The sequence below is a fragment of the Colletes gigas genome, unplaced genomic scaffold (genome assembly GCF_013123115.1).
Source record: "Colletes gigas isolate AHSC1104 unplaced genomic scaffold, ASM1312311v1 Colletes_gigas_Sc00026, whole genome shotgun sequence".
Taxonomy (NCBI): Eukaryota; Metazoa; Arthropoda; class Insecta; order Hymenoptera; family Colletidae; genus Colletes; species Colletes gigas.
The window spans coordinates 1,916,378-1,939,209 of NW_025106655.1; the positions used below are offsets into that span (position 1 = coordinate 1,916,378).

At 39.9% G+C, this 22,832-nt stretch overlaps 1 protein-coding gene and 1 pseudogene across 2 annotated transcripts; one reads left to right on the forward strand and one right to left on the reverse strand.

The window, feature by feature from the left end:
- Nucleotides 1–6,311: 6,311 nt before the first annotated feature.
- LOC122401661 (oxysterol-binding protein-related protein 2) lies at nt 6,312–17,296 on the reverse strand. 2 transcript variants are annotated; one of them, XM_043403937.1, is made up of 10 exons: nt 16,879–17,296; nt 16,738–16,778; nt 12,808–13,006; nt 12,623–12,732; nt 12,001–12,159; nt 11,688–11,888; nt 11,275–11,464; nt 10,477–10,593; nt 10,181–10,398; nt 6,312–9,951 (listed from the first exon to the last, which is right to left on the reverse strand). In XM_043403937.1, the coding sequence occupies exons 3-10, from the start codon at nt 12,922–12,924 to the stop codon at nt 9,849–9,851; spliced, it is 1,215 nt and encodes a 404-aa protein (XP_043259872.1). In that variant the 5' UTR covers nt 12,925–13,006; nt 16,738–16,778; nt 16,879–17,296; the 3' UTR covers nt 6,312–9,848. The 2 variants fall into 2 exon arrangements, with proteins under 2 accessions (XP_043259872.1, XP_043259871.1); XM_043403936.1 differs by lacking the exon at nt 16,738–16,778.
- LOC122401591 lies at nt 17,265–22,804 on the forward strand (annotated as a pseudogene).
- The last annotated feature ends 28 nt before the right edge of the window (nt 22,805–22,832 follow it).

Here is a 22,832-nt window from a genome sequence, read left to right on the forward strand (position 1 = left end):
AGTCGACCACGAGAGCCTAAATGTATTTGAAAATAGTTTACAAGCCATTTTGCTTTTCTCTTCCCACTTGTATGTAATTTAAAGGCTGTTCCTTGAGAATCACGATCGCGATCGCGACTTCTTGTTTTTCTAGCAAGATTTTGCGTGCACGTGGAAACAAAGTCACCGAATGATATTTCACGTTCGATAATGACTTCCTTTTTCCCCGTGGCACGCGAAATCGCACAAAGCAACAAGGATTCGACGCGTAATGAAAGGCGAAACGAGAGTCATGCTTGGCATCCGTGCATTAAAAGAAATCTTCCAACGACGGTATTGCGCAATAACGCGATACAGAGTCTAAATTTTTATCGTGCCGGTCTGGCCCGGTTCAACGCACGTATTACGACAGACGAAATGTAGACGGTAAAAGACTGGATTAGGTATTAAAAGAAAAGAGTGGTAGCGTCTATTCTTGCGAGGGATTTCGTTGGTTGAAGATGACGGAACGGAATCCTCGATGGTTCGTCGACCTCGACAGTTAAGTCTCCTCTTTCGATAGAAAAATCTTTGTCCAAAGCAGCATTAATATCATATCGTTCCTTACAACCGATTTTTGTCATTCATATTAATTGCGTTTGCATTATTATGCGTAATATTAGTGGAACGATCGACTGCTATTCGTTCGTCGATGTATCAAGAAAATGACCCATAGTATTGGTTCGAAAATCGAATGATTTTTTAAGCATTGTACGGACAGTATGACAAGACTACGACCGATTAACGTGACAAAGGATGGACTAGGAAGGGACGATAAACGTCGTATTTCGATATCGTCGCGAATCTTGAACCGAACTTTGATACGATGGGAACCCTAGGTAGAACCGGTTCATCGGCTTTCGGTTCGATGCAGTTCTAAATACGGGCTTCCTTGGGTAACAGGCACTTCAAGGTTAACGTCTAGCTGTCGTAATCAGCCACCGATCAAATGACCAATCCTTGGAAAATGTGGGAGTTAAAAAATTCATGCTGCAATTCGTAACACTTTGATTAACTCGTCGCGTATACATTGACTCGCAAATTTCTAGTAAATCGAACGCTCCGAGTTAGTAAATCTTGACCAAATATATCTGGAACGCTAAAAACTAAAAGAACTCGGCCTTTATATTGTTGATAATTCGATAAAATGCTGGATTGAGAATTGGTTGATTCAACGAGAGAGAAATTGTTGAAAGTGGCCTTTTATTTGCTGTATGCACAGCTGTGCATGTTCTGTTGTTTATGCATGGCCTTTATGGTTTAAGTTTCTCGGTAGTTTCCAAAGTGTCTCGTATTTTATTGAACATTTTCAATTACGAAGCCTCCGACGGATAAACAAACAGAGAAGTTTCAACCCTTTCGGTTGGTGACGCAGAATTACGAAATAAATTTTAGTGGGAATTTATGTTGAACGAGAATAAATGTTCTCGTACAGAAATATATTAACGTATAAAATTATTTATGCAGAGAGTTTCTACGTCTGGATAATAAATAACTGGTGGAAATGGAGGATTAAATTGTTTTTACTTTCTCGAGCACTTCCTGAATATCGTCAGGTGTTACTTAAAGTATGCTTATAACTGAAGAGAACCTTAATAATCGATTCGGGGGCGTCAATAAATAATTAACTGTACGTGGTTGTTACTTGTTGTAAATTTGTAATTTATTTCAACGTCGTCTAATTTTTGATCGAACAGTAAATAATTATTCTTCTTATAATCAACTCCGATTTCTAATCTTTTACGAAGTCTGTTAAATTCTTATGCAATTATTCCACGATTTCTGAGCGTTTCTTTCGTTACAGTACGTTTTCCTGCATCGCTGACCTTTCTTACGTTTTTCGACCGCGCGTTATAAGATTCTGTATCGAAGATCGTGCACCTTGAGTTCCAAGTTTCTCAAAGCACGCGATGTCTGAATTGCCAGGTGGGTTTAACCGTAAGTTCAAGTAAAGATCGATAAAACTGCCGCGCTAAGTATCGGCCAAGCCAACAGCTTATTGTTAAGGCTGGCAGCTGGTGCATCGAGGGATCGAAAGTTTCACTTTGTCGAGCCTCAACGCCATTGTTTTCAGAAAATTGCTAATAAGTTTCGCTTAACCAGCTCCAAGAACATTCTCTAAACCCATCTACTATAGTCAATCGTAATCTTTCAAGCTCTGCACAATACATTTCTCTAAAAACTCCTATTATTACAAGAGATGTATACAGGGTGTTCGGCCATCCCCGAGAAAAATTTTAATGGGGGACTTTAGAGACCAAAATAAGACGAAAATCAAGAATACCAATTTGTTGATGGACGCTTCGTTAAAAAGTTATTAACAATTAAATTCAAAAATTTCAAATCGGTCTGGAAAAATTATTTTCGCTTGCGGGGGCCCATTACAATAATTTTTGGTCATCGCACATACCCCCGAAATCCTACCCACTTTTTAGAAAAAAATTCGAGGTGTGAAATTTTTCGACGGAAAAAAAAATTTCAAATCGTTCTGGAAAAATTATTTTCACTTGCGGGGATCAATTACAATCATTTTTGGTGAATAGACATACTCCCAAAATCCTGCGCATTTTCGAGAAAAAAATTCGAGATGTGAAATTTTTCGATGGAAAAAAAAAATTTCAAATCGGTCTGGAAAAATTATTTTCGGTTGCGGGGGTCAATTACAATCATTTTTGGTGAATACACATACTCCCGAAATCCTGCGCATTTTCGAGAAAAAAATTCAGTACGGGCGGAACTTTAAACATTAATAACTTTTTAATAAAGCCTCCATCAACAAATTGGTATTCTATATTTTCGTCTTATTTTGGCCTCTAGAATCCCCCATTAAAATTTTTCCCAGGGACCGAACACCCTGTATATAAACGAATTAATTATTATAAGAGAAATTCTTCTATCTATTCTTTCGCGTGTTCGATCGTACGAAAATACGAAGCTCGATTAACTTCGGCGCAGAAAAATCGAGAAAGTTAACGGTATCGAGTATATTCAGATAAATCGCGATATCGGCTCGTTTATATCAGTGGTATCAACAGCGTAAACCGCAACTGTGCAAACGATATTTATAGTCAGCCATCAAAACAGCGCCGTTACTTTGACTACTTGAAATTAAATGATCGTTTACGGTCTAACGATAACAAGCACGTTTGTGCATTCACGTGAAACTGACTGTGAATCCCGCAGTCCTCGACTTTGAAGCTCCGAAACTTCGACTATAAACCGCGACACAATTTTCACAAGTAACGAAAAATCGTATTACCTATCGCGATCACTCGTTATTAAATAACGATCGAGTGAAGCAACGACGGTCGTGGCAGTTTATTTTACCGTTGTGGCGAGTGTACGAGTGTCCGCATAATTTTTTCGTCGTCGATATAACGTTGCAACCAGAACGACCGCGAGACGCGATTTCCGCGAACACGATACGAACGGAGTCAGCTTTTGAAACTTTCTCCTCGGGATTGTCTGTTAGATACAAATTATGCGAACTGGTTCGAACCACGATAACCGATGAGTCATTTGCCAATGCTGCACGATCGGTTTCGTGACTCGAAGGCATAAAGATCGGTATCCGGTTTTCGGGTCGATTCGCGGTAGACTGATCTTTCCGTAAATCCGTCGACGATACCTTTTCCCCCCTCGTCGATCTTTTGCAGTCACGTTCGAAAGGACGGAAAATATTTACATTGAAAATAATGAGACCGTTACTGTCAACGAGGCAGGAAGACTCTTGCATAAACGAGGCCGCTGGAGCGTGAAAGATAAAACACGTGGCTATGGCGAAAGCAAGGTTTAGAACTCTTTGACGCAAGCTGTAAAAATAGGCTTGGTCAAAATACGAGAATTTCAGCTGGGCCAATTGCTTTCCATACGAGCCTAATCATTTGAGCTCCGTATTTTGTTTACATCCCGAAATAAATTTTTAATTAAAGAAATCACGATCGATTATCTTCGCTCTTATCTGGAAGTAAAAAGATACATAAAGTATGTACGATATAATTCGTTTGAAAAGAAGAAATGCATAAATGAACAAAAGTAACAAAAGATGGCAGTCTTAGCAATTTGTAACTACCTCTTTCGAACTACGATATAATATTATTCTGGAAAATAGTTCTGGTTCGCTTACAACTTTGAGTAATCTAGTAATTTTGCGTACTATAGTGCTCCTGGGACTCTGGAACTTCTAATAGCTTTACGTGACTTTCCAAAGCAAATATACAGTGGAGGAAAACTTATTCGGAGGAAAACTTATTTCTGGGAATATATTTTGACGTTAATTTCTAATATCATGAACTCGTAAAACTTACCTATTACTACAAAAGAATAGTGAACACTGTTTATCTTGTCGCGATAAATTTGAAAAGTGTGCATTGAAATACCAGATGCTGTTCTTATAAATATTGTGTCTAATAATTCTTCAGAATTTTCAAATACTGAAAATATATAACTATGTATTTTTAGCCTACCAAATATATTCATGAAACAATTGTTGAATAAATTACAAGAGAAACGTGATAAACGGTAGCTCGACAATGTCTTTCGTTATACGTGGAAAAATATGTAACAGAATTTGAATTTATTTTGAGGTGTATAACGATATACCGAGATAACTATATTCGCGATAAAATGACACGGATGTTACTACACAGATATATTATACACACACAGAACGATATCGAATACGACCTTTACCTATCATCATTTTAAAATCGTTATCTTTTTCAGCCACTTGTGAATCCGTTCTTGCCACGCATAAAGTGCAATTATTAGTCCCCGACACTGTCACACGTAATACATCATAAATCAAGACTTCTCCGAGTTAACCAAAAATTTTAACGAACAGACTATGTTCCACAAACCACGAAACATTCAATATGTTTTAATTTTCCTTACTTCGAAATTTTGTAAAATATCACAGTAACACGTTCGTCAAACGGAGTGTAATAAATACGAGCCACGTTCGTTGAAACGTTACGTTAAAAATGCTCCGTCTCGAACGAAGACTGAGCAAATTCTAATTACGTTAATGAAATTAACGTCTGCCATGATAAACGAATAATACACCGGCACACTATGCGATGTATTTGTCCGTACAATTGAAGAGGTTAGGACAACAATGATTCAAACTGTACACATTGCAATGTTCTGTAAACGCGTCATTACGATTGTCGTCGTTACGACGTCCCGATTGTTTGTTTCGCTCCGAATGAACAGGAAACGGAAGTCGGAAGGTTCTATAATTCAACGTCAAACGTAAAAATTTCGAACGAAATTCCGTGCAACACCGTCCGGTTTGGCGACCGAAATTTGCGATGATAAGGGATAATCGCGGCTATCGTGAAAAATCAATCGCGACTCGTTGCGATAAGTGGAACGAAAGGAACGGTTCCAAACGTTGTTCGAAACGCGAGTGATCGTAAAAAAAATCTGCATACAGGTTAGAATGCGTTCTCCAGAAGCACACGGTGTCATTGATCCTGTTTCCCCTGTCTTTTTCTACACGGTATTCCGTCGAACGTGGAACGCGATTTAATCGAGCACGCTGTCACGTCGAAAATATGGTACACATTGTTGCAAATACACGAACCGCAATGGAAACAACAGCGTCAATGATCTCACCTGTTGGTACGGTGCTCATTTCGCCGAATCGATGTACCTAGGCTGGTGCTCCTTTTCGCTCACACACAGTTCACCACTCGTATATAATCACCGGAATAACAATAACTCGCACGTTTTACCGCGAGAACTTTCGAAACGATTACTGCGACGTGTTCACCGCTACCGAACCGAGATCGATTCCTTCCGAATCGCTTCTGAGGCACAGCCAGGCGGCCATATTGAAAACAGTTCGTGCGCTGCGCCATCGCGCAGCAGAGAGAGAACTAACAGGCGCGCAAAGTTTCCTTTGAATTTATGGCGGCACGGCAAGTTTTCTTCGGCATTGATATCTATATTGAGATTGGGTCATTTTGGTCCAAAAACAAATGAAAAACACTTTCTTCTCGCGCAATTTACTTCACTTTTAACCATTACTAAGACAATGAATAATATTTTCAAGGAAATAATTAATTTTGGAAAGAAATTAATATACATAATAGTTATATTTCTTAAGAAAGTGAAGAATGTACTTACCGGTAAATAGAAAATATCATTATTCTACTTTAATTTTAAGTAGCTCTAAATATTCGAAGAAAGACTAACAACGTTATATATTTTAACGAAGAAAGCAGAGATGTTTCTTTATAACATTTATTTCTAATATCTATATGTCTATGTACAGTTACATACACTCGTCTATGCAACGTAAATACAATAATATTCTACAGCATGAGAGCTCGATGATTCAGCTCTTACAAATATTATTGGCGCTTTTGAAGGAATAGCTATCATTCCTGTTCTTAAAGTTTAATAACAATTCACGTCCACGGCGATAAGCAGGACGATCGTTGTAATGTCGTGCGGGAGCATAAAGATGTTTTTTTGTTTATTGCGTAAAAGGCAATTCCTATATGTGTCCAATACATACGTATTGTTCTGTTTGCGATAATACTGATGAATGCTAACTAACGTTTGCATGATATCACTTCGTATACAGACAATAGCATACTGATATTTAATCAATGGCATAGTACTACAGTAGAAAAAAGGAAAAGTCTGAACGAACAAATAAAATAAGTCTGTGAAATATGTCAACTTTATCTGCCAAGTTGAATAAACCGAAACGAATGCAAATGTTATGAAACTTCTCTAAGTTGACAAGAGTAATCAGATGTCGAAAATGAGAGAAAGGAACTCTGCAATTAGCTTAATACTTAATGGGATCTACATACTTCGAATACACATGTGTATACATACATCTATTGATCGAATATCGGTTACGATGAATGTTCCTTAAGGTTTCTCGTGACGCGAGATCATCTACGAAGCAAACACACTTAAATGATCTCGTACAGTAAATCTCGTGGGTCGTGGGTATCAGTGTGCTGTCAGAAACGACGAATGTACTTTATAACTTGTACTGGCCTAAATGTCCACATATTTTCGTTTAAACGAATTGTTACTAAACCGTGATCATTAACACGGTCGGACGATAGTTACACGTTAACGATAAGCCGAACTAAATTCTAGGTGTTACAAGTTACGCTGACAGAGATTCGCAAATACGTACGGCTATACATTACTGAAGGAGCAGTTAGCATATTATTGTTTCGTATTGGCACCGTTGAGTATCAAATATCTTGCTTTATATTGTCTAGACTTCAATCGAGCGATCTAAATTGCGTTACTTAAAAACGAAACCATTTTACGATCACAATTGTCGCGTTTAAAGCTAAACAAAAGTCGTCTCTGAGGGTCGTTCCAAAAGTTTCGGGAACAACCGGAGCATAGAATCGAAGCAAAGTATAGTGTTGAGATTTTACGTTCGTTGTCCATTCGAATGGGGGCCCAGACTATTAAAATAATGCCTCGAAAAATATATTTACGATATTTATATAAAGCTAGTCGTCTTTATGACTTTTCACTCGAAGAAAAGATATTCGTAACAGGTTGTTTGTTAAAGAATTTTCGAACACGTGGAATGAAAAATGGAGACGTTTCAGACCGAGAGATTCCGAGAACTTTTGGAACAATCTTCGAGAACTAGAAAATATTGACTTGTACAAAGTCACAGTTTCTCGAAAAACTACGAGCATCGAATGAGCTGACGAAAAACGGTTAACTGTTGCTATTATTGCTGGTTCGATGCGTGGTTGGGTGAAGCTTAATCGCGGACTATCCAAGCTAATCGGGGCCCCTATAACGTTCTCTTCGTGCGTAAAATTGGCCTAAATTATTATACTTAGATACAAGTGTATGATACAGTCGCTGTTATGTACAGAAACCTACATCAAGCTAAAATGTCTCAGTTATCCAGAGAAGTGGCTCCGGCCTCGCTTCGGTTCGGCCGGACTAAGTTTTTATAAAAATAGTATCAGAGGTGAATCTCGCGGCTACGCGTCTCGTAAAAACGAACATGTGAGAAAAGTTATGCGATCGCTGCGTACTCCCGGATTGGGCGCCTGAAGGGTGAATCGAACAGAACGGTGTGCAGTCGTTTCGCCGCTTCGGGGGCTCTCCCTGTGTGTTTTTCTTATAAAAAGTTTTCACGACGATCGTTCCTCCGCGCTATGTACACCAAACATCGGCTAACGGATGGACTTTGTGCAAATTTTTATCTTCGCGCACGGTGGGGACAAAATCCATCGAACGTGGCCGCAATATTTAATTATAAAATTCTCAAAATGTACCAGTGACGGTTAAATTACACGCGGCAAAACTCTGAATAAAATAAGCATACATTACTTACGGAATAATATTAATTTTAAATACAATTTCTCTCGCATAAATTTCAATATACATAATACACAGAAAAAAAGAAGAAATAAATTATCTTCGAAGAAAACACCAATGGAGGTAAAATTGATGGGTAACAGTGATTACCGAGAAGCAACCGTCATCGAAATGTTTAAATATTATTTTACACGCGTGATACCATATTTGTCTCGATATTAAATCGTACTTGTGTTGAGAATATCGGTGAATTGACTGAGTTTTGGCCACGTTTCCGGAGCTCTGCCCAACTGTGTTATGGCGTGAACGCATTCGACGGTCCGGATCTCCGCCATAGAAATAACGCGAGAAAGGCTCGCTCGCTGCCGGATTTTACGCATAGACATCGATCACTAGGCTTTGGTTTATTTATTTATTTATTTAGTCTACGCTGTTGCGCGATATTCCTTGTCTAGGCTACGTGACAGCGACGAGTTTCGCGCGTGGACATCGCGTTTCGCTCGTCGTTGCTGAATTTTCGCTATGTTACTCGGTTCGTGCTCGACCAACGAGCGCCCCGAGTATGATTACTTATCTACACACGACTACGCACGTACGACCTGCATACGGAATTACCAACGAGGCGTAAGCTTGCTTTGTCTCGTTCCGCTGAAAAGAGAATCTAGCTACGAGCGTACAATACATCCCGATTGTGTGAAGTAATTCATCCCCGACCGGATGAAACAAAACCGTTCCCGCCGCGTCCTGGCCAAGAGCTATCGAATTTCATCCAGGAATAAAAACGGAGATTTTTATAATTGACGTTCCATGGGAAGGTACTTTTATCAGATCAGACTTTTTAGAAGATATAATTTTAAATAGTGAAACGAAAATAGACTTGGAATCAAAGAAATAGATAATAACATATATGCAGCTGGATAATAAGATAAATTGATATAGAAACTTATATGATTGTCTAGATTTTGTAAAGACGAGTGGTAATTCTTTAAAAATAGAAAGAGGACTTTCTAACCTAATAGAAGTACATTTCCCAATAATTATCGTTCAGTGCAGATAGCAAAGTGAATAAGTTGCTCCGTGTTGGCTTTATAAGTTGTCCATTACTCGAATGAAATTTTGCCCAACTTTGTTTTGGACTGATCGTCTCAGAGGGCTCCGACTGGATTCGAAATTGGTACTCGCATTTCCTGGATATTTTCTCCCCTTTTCCGGTTTCTCTCACTCTTGGAATTATGCTTACACCTCGTAAAAGCTGTTACGTTCTAATATTCATAGTTACAATAGTGACACAAACAACAAGATTTCTTTGGGATCGATTAGAAAATAGCGTTCGACCGACGATAAAGAATCGAAACAATAGGTCAAAGGGCGATCAGCTTTATTCTCTGCGCGGTGTGCCGACAATTTTGTACGAATACCACTTCTCGCCAGGACATGCGAGCGCACAACCTTTTTGTCGTTTGTTATTTACCGTGATGAAACAAGGATCGTCGTGTTTATTAAAAAATGTCTTCCATGTTGGTGTAATTGCGGTCCCAGTATCCGCCTCGGTACAGCCAGTCCTCTTGACCCGTGTACGGATTAATGCCTAATTGGAACCACCTGTGGTGCACGGAGCATTTACATACTGTATAATTTGTTATCTGCTATCTTGAAACACGAGAACACTTTATACGCAGCTTGACAACAAAGCAAAACGTGAATTCGACTCGCGAGGAAATGTTTCGGGCGAGCAGGCACTATTTTCACGAAAACTGTTTACAAACGTTCGTGTTGGTCCAACTTAAAAACTGAAATAGAAAATAACAGAACGTATATTCGTGATTCCTACCTGGGCGTCCATTCCTGAGTTTTCTTGTGTTTCCGTGACTTGCGGTTGTTCCGTTGCTTCTCCTCGAGCCTCGTTTTTTCAGCTCCAGCCACCTCTAGATCTCCATTTTCCAATTTCCTAATGTCCGGCCTCAGTCTAGAATCCGTCGGGCATATAATTTTCTCCATGTCGGGTGTCATTTCGTTCAACGACATCGCGAACGTCGTGAACTGGTAATACTGAAAATTCATCCGAATATATTGAACAAGAAACTCGATGAAAATAGTTGTTTCGTTGATTATATTCGACATACTCACGTCTGAACTACTGGCCGGTCTTGGAGCGACTTCCCAAAGGATGGTGGATCCAGGAATATCGTCGATCGTTGGAGCGTCGTCTCCGTCTATACTTGCGGATGGATCGTCGATCGCGTCCTTAAACAAACACACAAATTTGATATGAGTAATAATTTATTCAACTTTTATATCTTAGCTAAAAAACGAACATCTTCTGTTTTATTAAAAATCCCAGTGAAGAGCTATTGTGCTATGGCATACATATACCTTTCACTAAAACTCCTTCAGCCTGAAATCCGTACGAACGAGAGATGTGGAACAGGCAGAATTTTAACGAACGACGATACATCTATCGGATTATAAAGATCTAATCCTGAGAATAAAATGTATTTCGTTTTCGAAATAATCACCTGTGGAAGTGGAGCAAGGTCCCCGAATAGAGATCTACGTGCTACAGTATGTCGGTGAATAGTCACGAAAGGTGCTTGCAATTAGTAAAAACAAAAAAAATTAACATTTCAAGTCCCCTGCCGCGGTTTAATTATGAATAATTAATTGCTCGCTCCATGTATATTCAAAGAAGAAATTTCGTACAAATGGCGCGTTCGCGTTTAAAAAGATCGCGAAAGCTTCTTTTATTATTCCGTCGCTTTCAACTTTACCTTACATTTTTTACACAAGAATTCATATTTATTCGCGTATCTAATTTTGAATTAGGTTGTAAAATTCTTATTCGTGGTACTTTCGTTTTATTCGACGAATGAAGTTAAGTAAAAAGCAGTCATGAAAAATTCGAACATAAAAGAAGCAGCTGCATACCTGATGGGACGGCTTGAAGGCTCCAACCCTAAGACTGTTAAGCTTCGCCAATACTTTCTTGGGTCCTGGACTACCCTGAGGACTCTTTGCTTCTCGTTTCACCCTTTCCAGAGCGTCTTCGTACAGCATAGGATCGCACACCTTCATCCTGTCCGTCCATCTTCCATAGAGGAACAACAGCTTCTTCTTACTGAGCAGAAAAAGTTTATTAATCGGTGTTGGCTGTCTGTAATCACACCATATTTGTCAACCAAACAAATAAACAACAATCCAGTGACCTGATATTTTAGTGCATATTAAATTATATTTTTACATCGTTTTGAATTTTCACGAATACGCTACTTTGGTGAAATTTTTAGGGACTTTGCCATGCTGTTCGCTGTGCAAGTGATTACAAACTGTTACCAGCTTACTCTTGATCCGTTATGAAGCCTTCGACTCGATGAAGGTCCTTCCCGTTGCAGCTGCCACTCTTGAAGGAAAGATTCGCCTTGTAATTTGCGCCGCCGTATTGTTTGATCTCGATGCAGCCGAGCTGCTCCATCCATACTTGGCCCACCAGCACGTTATGAAGTATACAGTTGACGTTCTGCCAAGTGTACGCTTCCTTCCATCTGCGATTAAACGTGCGCCATTACGCTTAATGACTGTTTCTTCTCGATTTTCGAGTGTTTGCGATACGGACGGGAATTAAAACGCAACGTAAGCAATATCCGGCCCACTCACTTGGGAAGTTCGACAGTGACGATGCCTTTTGGATGTATCTCGATCGATTTGCCCCAGAATTTCAGTTTTGGATGTATAGTGCCGTGGAACACAAAGTCCTCGTCATCGGCGTGGAAGGCTGACACCGGTGGATGGTGCGATACTTGTTCGCAGATTATTCTGAAGCAAAGATTATCGCATCCTGCGTAATTAATTCTTTAAAACGTTTGAGACTCTCACAGACCGAGTTCTGATACTATTTACAAACCCTCTTGCTATTCGGGGATTTTTTGGGTGGCTGATTACGAACCCAGAATTGAATAAGACCTCTCTTAATCTTTCCTTAATTCTCAACTTATTAAGAGCAACGATTTCATCGGTAATTTAACTTTTCCGCTCGAATGCCGCTTCTGCAAAGTCTTAATCACCCAGGAGAAGCTTGATCCGTATATTTCACGAGGAAACTTCGCCAAGGAATATTGACAGTATCAATAGTGATTTTATCAAGAGGATATTTGAGGATTCGGTGAATAAACTAAGATTTTTTAAGACTTTGATCCGTTGATAAAAAAGTTGATTTCCAGTTTTTTAATTTGAAAGATACTCTGCGACGGCTCGATAACTCGTACGCCTCGATGCTTACCGGAAGTCCTCGCGCTCCAGCTCGTACGTTTCGCCAAGTATCGGATTGAAGGGTTTGCCAAGCCTTTTCCAGTTTGAGGCCAAAGCGCTCACGGCGAAAGCAGCAACGTACTGCAACGTCGACGATGTAGATTTGCTATCGTTCCGATATACTGGGTGTTCTGTGTAAAAATCGACTGGTCTCACCTGCATCCTACCGATCGGAGATTCTTCTTGGGCTGCTTGCTTGAGCAGTTTAGCGTACTCCATGTACTCGGCGACCCGCTGGAGGAAGGAAAGCGGTTCGTTGAAGACGACCGGCATGGTGATCTTGCTCAGATCTTTGCCCAGTGACAGCACTGAACAGAGATTTACTTCCGAGTGACCGGGAACTGGTAAAGTTGTTCTTAAAAAATAAATTATCTGACGTTACGATCGCGCAGGAGGCTCTCGAATCATAGACTGATTAGACTATATTACAGTGTGGGTCGTTTAGGTTACTCGATAGGGACGTTTGTGATCGATAAACCCATTGATAAATGAAAATCAAGTATCCTTGGTCACGTTCGAACCATGATAAGATAACGAAACATAATATTGACACGCAGAAAACAATTATTAGTTCAAACTTACAGAGGCCCCCGATAATCCACTTAAGGGTCGATGAAACAAGAAAGTATCGACAATGTACGATGCATAGAGGTTTCAATAGCAGCGTGAAGATCGACAAAGGGGTGAAATATACCCCCATTAGTTGTAACATGTTCCTCTTTGTCGCGGAAGAGCGACAAGAGACATGCTGTGACGAGGAAATAAAATAGGACGCTCTTAGCCGACAGGAAAATGTCTCCGGCCAAAAGAAACCGTAGTAATACTGCATTTCGTACCAAGAATATTATTTCTTACACAGAATAGAAATTTGTTTAATATACGAACCTTAAAATGCATTAAGAAAGTGTACGCAAAATAAAAGAGACATTTTAAAAATTCTCTCGCGACAAGACTTTCTGCCCAGATTTTACTCTTTTACGTTTTTCTTATAAAGATATTTTTTAAACGTCCCAAGTTTATTCGCCGGTACGACGTGCCCAGCATGCTTATCCTGACTCCAGACATGGTTTCATTAATTGTTTGATCGATATCTTCAAACTAATTATATGCTAAGTGGTCCCTGGCCTCTTTCGATCTCTAAGAAGTCCTTATACTAGTTACGACAATATTAACTCTTATAAACTGAAACGTCGCTTTAAAATTTGATCGTTTCCTTTATTTATTGAACGATATAAACTACACCACTGGCCCAATATAGAGAACCGTTTTTAATTTTTAATATTCCCCGCGTATTATCTGACGTATTTTGAGAAATTAAATTACAAATGTGTAATTTGTATTTTTTTTTTAAATATGTAATTGTCCACGTACGACTGGGAATGTGTGAAATGAATCGTAAGGAGTGTAAAAGCATGGAATGATAGTAGAGAGAAAACACAAAGGAAGTAACGTACAAAGAGGAAAGAGAGAGTCAAGCAAGGTAAAATTAGACAGTCAAAGTGTAAAGGTTGATTGCTTGTTATATGTGTACAACAACGAGGATGGCGTTTAAACCAAGGATGGAGAAGCTTTTAGCATCGGAAGGCCGCATGTCACTTCACGAATTTCACCTAAGGCCGCACACATCGCGTGCAACAAATTCTGTCGCAACTATAAACGGACTAATATCTTTTCAGGAAGTAACACAAGAGTGAGTGGAAATTAATTAATTATTAATTATTTTAAAATAAGAAGTAATGTACGATAAACGATCTGAAAAGTGATAACAAAAATATTAAAGTTGCCTGTATCTTTTACTTGACAAGCTTTCAAGTAAAATTCTGCTCAATTTACACTTCGTGTTATTTGTAATTTGCCTATTGCAGTCGTTAGAAATTGCTGGGTTTGCTTTGAAAATTGAGTGTAAATATGCGAGTCCATGTAGTGTAGTTAAATCTGGTTCTATTTTCATACTGATTTCTCTTTCACAGTTCGCTTGCAAGCTTCAAAGGATGCGTGGAAGGAATCGATCAGATTCCAGCGTTTATTAGCCTCGTTTCTCTGCTTCATTAATCTGTCAATGCCATCGAATTTCTCGTGAAGAATTTACCAATTATTAATATACAATGGAACAGAGCTTTTTAAATTATACCGCGTAATTTTATCACGAAATTTCTCAAAACGATAGAATTAAACTTTTAACGAGATCTCGGACAACATTGTGCAAGAGTTTGATGATCCGTGTACGAACGTCGAGCCAGACACGACTCAGCCATTTTCAAAAGCCACTAAACTCGCGCAAGGTACGCAATAACGTTTAAAACCTAGCACAACAAGAAGTTAACGTGTATACACATGAAAGTACAAAGTAGATCGTAATCGATTGCCCTATAAACGAGCCATTCCGGCAATAATACTTAATGGAAATCAATAAATCAGCCACGATCTGGCCGGACACAGTCACCAATTACGTCATTTATGCCAGTGGCATAAATGTATGCTATTCTCAACCAACGTGCACGCGAGGAAGTCTTAAATGCAATTGTTCTCCGTTAAACGTACAAATGATAATTCTTGTAATTGACGAAGCTTCTCTAATTACAAGAACATTCTTTATAAATTTATATTACGTTTCATATAAAAATTACTCGACAGTGTTTACATTTCTCTTCCTCCCAATAAATTTACGTTTTCCGCCCAAGTTTTGCTAACTAATAATTATTTTACAAGTAACTTCGGTGAAACTGTGAGCGTACGATGTAAAACATATCGGGAAAGATGATTTTTGAAACTATAAATGGTCAACTACTATCTGTGCTATACACTACTATAGAAATTAGTTCGTTTGGATGTTGTGTATCTGTACGTATGTATGTACGTTTGTATAGGATAAACTCGAGAACCAGTGGACCGATTTAGATTAAACTTTCATTGTTATATAGCTTATCTTCCAGTTTGAATATTGGCTATCCGCCATTACGAAAATAAAAACGAAATCAGCATATTTTCTTGTCGTTTTAAAATTGCTAAAGGTTCGCTTTACCTACGCACTGTACATACATATACATTTCTTTATTCTCTAAATCTAGAAATCATAAGTTTAATTTCATATTCGAATGAAAAACTACGTTAACCCTAGGAATGGCTGAATCGTAAACCAAGGGGAGAACTCCTCGAGCCCACCTACGTTTTCCATGTTCGTAACTGGCAAATAATCGTCAAAGACAAGTATTTTAAGAGTAATAAACATGACAAAATAATAATATATCAGTTTACTATTATACCTAAGAACATACTTAAACACCTTCCACGCTAAATACATTTATCAATCGTTTTGTGCATCTCGAAATTATTTACTTTAACCCTTTCCAATCCTACATATATTTCTGTACTACGTTAATAAGACTATTTTTAAATGTGAAAGTATCTTTCACTGGCTCACTAAATATTTACGAGAATCTGTAGGTAGCGTCGATAATAGAGAGCATTGAGCCGCATACTTGAAAGTGGATCACCAGACTATGCCTCGGAGGCATACTCGGAGTGCAAAGGGTTCAAATATTATCCTACACTGCGCTCCTGTCAGATTCGGAAATAATATTCTCCCCAGAATACACGAGTATCCGTGTAGAACGAGTCCTCGTGTCGAAAACGACTGTCTAGATTGAATAAAAATTTTAATAAAAAATATTTAGGAAATATTTATCGTCGAATGAGCTCAACAAGAACCCCCTTGGTCTTCCTAGGGCTCTGTTCTAACAACTTGCACAAGAAAACACTACGCGTACGGTCGCACCTACAGGCAAAAGCTAATACAAAGTACATCATGCTGTACGTCTCAAAATTTAATCGATAAATTTTCGTACCACTGTACACGCGAGTTTTCGAAACGATTGAACCCGAACTAATCTCTCCTTCTCCCTACGAGTCCAAACAATGTTTCAGAAATATTCAAAATAAACATCGTATTTAACAAGCCTCCCCTTGGTCTTCCTAGGCCGAGATGCTGAATGCTGATCTAATAGCTTGCATAAGAAAACACCATTCACAGAATAAAAAACTGCGGGCAAAAGCTAATATAAAAATACGTCTAAACGTGTTACCAACCGGTTCGAAAGGGTTAAGTCTGGACCGATCTGTCCTTCTTCCTACAATACACGAGTACTTATATAGAACAGATTTAGACATCGACTGTCTGGGAGTAAATGTTCCGAACGAGGATAGCTAGAATGTCACGGTACCACGCACCTGTAGGGTCGCTGTATCCTTTCGTTGGCCATCATACGAGTCTTTCGTTGTGATCGAGCTTCCTTATCGCTGGATGCGTCTCGTGGCGTCCTCTTCTGGTCCACCCTCCCTCGACGACGACGTCTCGGCGTCCAACGACATCCGGCGATCGCACGCCGCGTCCCTCGATGGCTTTTTCCTCTTTTCGCGTGTACCCTCTGCACGTGAAACTGAACAGGCACCGGCCACGAATGAACGAAGATCAAGGATGACAGGGTAGGGAAGGGAGGGGGAGGGGATGAACGCACGAAAAACGTTACTCGCGTTCTCCGAAACGGTTCGCACGATTATCACCGCGACATCGTTACGCGAACGGGGTGGAAATTGGCTGCGGATGGATCGCCTCGATGTCTCGACATGCGCGTGCAAACGATCCGCGTCGGTTCTTCCGGAACTCGCGATCAGCTGTACACCCGGAGGAGACTGCACGTTGAGCATGCGGGCGTGACGGAGCCTCCTGCGCACCCTCTTGCTCCTCTGTGTGTCTTCCTCGCGCCCTCTTGGACGCCAACCCTCGCAGGGCGCAACCGTCTCTCTCCGTTCGCGCCTGAACTCTCTGGAAAATATCAATAAATTCGAGCATGGTTACTGTGACCAGAGCCGGCTTTGCGTGGATGCATCGGGGCGCCTCGAAAGTGGAGAAGAGAAACGTAATATTTAATTATGAAAACGTGTTTGCGTTACGAGGCCACGGTCGCGGGGCCGAATAATCGACGAGGGAGGACGGTGGAAAATTTTCGGCACCCACTGGCCACTGAAATTTTCAGAATGCAGCGTTCCGCGGGTCCCCGAGGGAATTTCAGACATTTTGTTTGGGAAACGGTACTGAGGAATCGTTGGTTTCGAATGTAAACATTTCGCCATTTTCTAAATTAAAATATTGCATGGAAAGGAAACTGGTAAATTGGAATTATAGATAACGATGCATGTGTTTGGGATTGTTGGTGATTCATTTTTACGAGAAGCTAAATATCAAACGCTTTTCCATTACGGAATTCAAGTGGGATTTTCTCGTGTCAAATATTCAAGAAGGATGCTGATACAATAGTCCATGGAACAGCAAACAAGCTTTTACATGAATTTCAAATGGAGAAAGTCTAGTTGTTTGCTACAGTAAGCTTACAATAACATACGCGAATAACACTATCTCACCGATTAATCCCAATTATTCCAGAAGAAAGTAAGTTTAGGAAGAAAGATCTTTTAACAAAACAATATTTTTAGTTGTTTACTTCAAGTACCCCAAAATGGAGCTTCATCTTGCTATAACCCCTAAATTATTTTCAATGCTATCGAGACACGATAAAGTTTTTTATGCGATATGAGGGGGATTCCAATTAGGCTCTATCAAGATTAGAAGTCATTTCCTGTCTGTTTCGACTAGTAATTAGCATCGACCCTGACAGTGGCTCATGGCAGGTATCTTCCATTGGTCCCGCCTTTCAATTGGTCGAGACAAAAATCACGCACGAGCAGTACCAACGAAACCGTTCCGTAACCGTCGTGCTTCCCCAGATTTGAATTTTCGTCGTCGCGACCGAGGTTGCTCTTTGTTTTCCGTCGCGACTGTCCTGCCCCCTTTCCCACCCCCCCCCTCCCCGCCTCGATGGTCAATTAATTCAAGTAACTAGGATAGTTTGCACAGCGACGGTTACCGGGAATGCAATTACCCGGACGGGCATCGATAGAATCCTCGGTTGGGACGAAGTACACGTTGTTTTGGAATTATAATGAAATTCTACTTCGTGCCCGAACCGTGGCAACCTTTATCGACCGACATGCCCACCTACGTACGCGTTTACGAGGCTGACAAGATTGATGCACCGCGTAATCGATGAAGTAATCACGTTGTTAACGTCATCCCGCGTAACTGTAACTCGATTTTGATCAGTTTGGAGAGCATCGTGTAATGGGGCCGTCGTTCCGAGCCGAGGCTCCCTCCCCGTCCCGATATTTCCCCTTGTAAATATATCTTTCGTGCCTGGCGTCTATTTCGTCGGACAATAGCACGCGAGGAAGCTCTCACCGCGGTTTCAATGGAGTATGTACGGCGCACGTTAATTAAATTCGTTCTCTGCATTCACGGTACGGTCACGTTTGCGTACCCGTCGCAACAAAAATCCTTATGCCATGCGTGCCGCTCGACAACGGGGCTGGAAATATTAGTATTATATAGGCATATATTTAAATACTGTGCATTTTAATTGAGAAGGTAAATTAAGTAGATGAAGAAAATTTAATGACAAAAATTATGTATCAAATGTTCCAAATAAAAGTTGTGCTGTTTCCAGAGACTAGCAATTTAAAACTTTTATTTGAAACATTTTTCATCATCTCTCGTAATTCGAGAGTTACATAAGCATAAATAAAATGGATGAACGTGATGCATAAGGTGGTTATATGAATCTGAAATCCTCTTTCATCGATTTATTTATATATTTTTCCTTTTGTACAGAATGCAGGATGTTTTAGTCAAATTCAACAATCTATAACAACATGACCTTTAAACGAGGTTGGATTTGAATAACAACGCTTCAGCTGCACCTTGACCCTTACAAAAATTTTTACGTATAAGGCCTGTTTCGTTTGTTTTTTCATTTTCTACTTCAACTCTGACATTTTGTGTAATAAAGATTGTAAATAAATAAAAAATGACCTTGAATATGACATCACCGGACGGTACCTGTTAGTATTCTTTCAAGGTAACTCGAAGATCGTAGTGAAAATATCGAAAACACATAGAAGCAAAGAAGCATACCAAATTTAATCTGATCGCCTCGAAGGATTGGCTGAACCATGTCATCTGTGATAAACAAAATTTCGTTCAGTCCACTAACATCAAAAATAATACAGAAGGATGAGACACGCGATTCTTCCTGTGTCTTAATAAACCGAAAAATTAATCAGCAAACAGTAATTTAGACAAATTAAGTAATACGCAATATTGTTTACGCTTAATTTTGATACTAAAACTTCAAATACTACGTGAAATCTATTTCTTTCGAAACATCGTTGGTTACGTTTAGGAAGCTTGCAATCGAGTTTTATCTATATGGAAAATTGTCGACCTTCGTGACCCATTTTTCCCCAAACCAATAAAGGGATTTCAATTTTATCCAAACATTCAACCGGTAGTAATAAGTAAATTGGCTACACGACACGTTCAAAAAGTGATATTACGAACGATAATTGTTGTTTTCCAAACGTAGGTGTTAATCTCAAAATTCCTAATTCAGTACTTTCACTGTCTTCCTGAGATTCACCACACAAAGTTTCATAAAGTTTGCTTTTTTAGACTCTGGGAAAATGGGTCAAAGTAAATGAAAAATGCAGGTTTACAGAAGAGCCATTTTTCTGAGAAGCGGAATTCATTAATACCTCTTACTTCACTGACGGCACTTAATCTTTGAACTAACATTTATGCTCTTCCGGTGTTCAGAATTTAAAAAAATTCTACGAAACTATGTAAAACGATGTATATTAGACAAAAAGAAAAGACCATTTCGATCCTTCCTAAAATCGTGCTCGATAAAAATGCAGGTTAATTCATAATGTTCGTTCTGAAAATACAAATTGACATTTAAAGCTGGAAAATTGACACAGAGTAAAAATTTCATTTCGCGAAATATCCGATGCTTAAAGTCGTACAAATTGGGTCGTACGTTTACGTATATCTTCAAAACTGGAAAAGAGTATTCAGATATTCTGCCTCGAGCGTACCACCCTACATAACGAAGAAACGTTTGATTTATCGCACGCGCTACACGGTTTAATACATTCGCTGATAATATTGCTCGCGAAGTAAAGGGGAAATCGTAGATCATTCGGCGAGTTTCATTTCGAAGTCACCTGGTTCCGTCCGCAAATTCCTGAGATTACACGGTAATCATCTCGCAGCCAGCTAATTAGCGCGGATTAATGGCTGCGCGATGGTTCGACGTGCATGAAGGCAATACATCGAAATAAGAATGAACCGAATCTCTCTATTGATTCACCTGGAAACCAAATCGATAGCCGTACGAGGCACAGGGGCTCACTTCGTTACAGATCGGCCAACTTTCGTCGGATCGACGGAGTGACGGGCCGTATTCGTCGGTCGCGCAAAGTGAATACGCGATTGAAAAATTCGCCAGTACAGGCTCTCGTCATCGTCACGAGCCACTTCCTGCAGCCTCGATCCTAAATCTTCCGTACACCTTTACTCGTGAGTAACTCGTGCAACTGTGAAAATAAAAATTTAATCAGCCAGTCGCATTATATCGCCGGAGTAGTTTAAAACGTAGAATGTTCCAAGTACTTACATACGTATACTCGACTACGTTCGAAGCCTATAATTTCGTTCGAGGATAGTTTTACAAAGTGAAATTGCGGCGGTCAAATTTCCACGGGGATTTAACAATTTTATCGGGCTGACGGAATAGAATCGTTCCATTTCGCGAAAAGTAAAAACACGTGGTCGACGAAGAAGGACACGGCCGTTAATGGCGTCGTTTGTTTTATTGTTTTTCGAGCCGTGATCCCACGCAAAGTCTGAATATAGATATAATGTGCTCCGAATGAATATTACTATTTGTCAACTCGTTCCTGGTTCGTAAAGATTTGTTAGCTTCGAGTCGAAACACACTTGTAGAATGTTATTGATTTATTCGAGAGTTCGGAGTGTTTTGCCATTCAAATAGTTCCGCGGTGATCCGAATAAACGGTGGGATGGTCGAAGAAAAGGATCTTCTTGACAAGGAAACGCGTATCGACACTTCGTTCGATTTGTTTTTCCAAGCAGTGCGCTTTGAAACTATTTTAAGACGGTTTCAACGATGGGTGCTCGAGAACTATTGAATTCTTCTGCTCTCGAATTTGGTATTCGATGTTTTAAAGAAATTTCTGATGTAACAACGTATTGCAACACTTTTTAGCGAACAACAAATGGGAGTTATCGAATGAAAAAAGACTTCAAATTTGTCTAATTCTAGTAAAAAATTTGGCACGAACTTACGGGACGAATGCTTTGGTATCGAATTGCTCGAATATCGTATATATCGTATCTGTAAGCTGTAGTCACGAAGTGAAAACGTTAAATATCTTTGATAGACGCGCTCATAGGAAATCAATAGTTCTGTGTCTCTCCACAGTTGCATGTCACGATGTCTGATCAGATCCAGGAAGGAAAGGAAACGATCGCGGACACAGCGATAACGAAAGAGGAAAATGACGCGGAACGTCAGGAAGGGCAAGAGTCTCCGCCGGAAGGGGAGCCTGAGAAGAAATCGCGCGGCAGGAAGTACCTCACCAAACACATGAAAATGTATCCAGAATTGTACAGGAGCGACGTCTCGATCCACCCGAGTTACACGGGCCTTACGAATCTGCCCTAGTAAGAATAATTTCATCCTTAATCGATTTTTCATCGACGTCCTCGCACAAATTTTCCAGTCGGTGGCACAACTAACGTATATTCAATATACAATGCGATTTCAATGTTACTCCAGGCTAAAAATATGACAAAAAAGAGATAGAAAGGCTTTCGATCTAACATAAGTCTGGTATAGGTGCTCAAAATGATCCTAAATTCGAGCAGTGGCCCTGAGAATCGTTGGTTATGCCACTCTGTGTTTGGCTTGCACCGCGAATGATCGACGAATGGCACAATTTTGTTAAAAGTTACGTGATCTGCCGTCGTCGCGTGCAAAGAATCAAGAAGCAGATCAGGCGCCAGCTGAACCGCGATGTTATGCATTTCGCGATGATGCAGATGTTCGCCATCGATGGCGTCAGAATCGATCGTGTCTTCAGCGTCGGGATGCCACCGAAGACATTGATCGTCCCCGATTTGCTAACCGCGAACGAGAGACGTCGCATCAACGAACTCTTCCCGACGCATAATGCATAAATCTCGTCGTACTTGTAAAACGATTGTA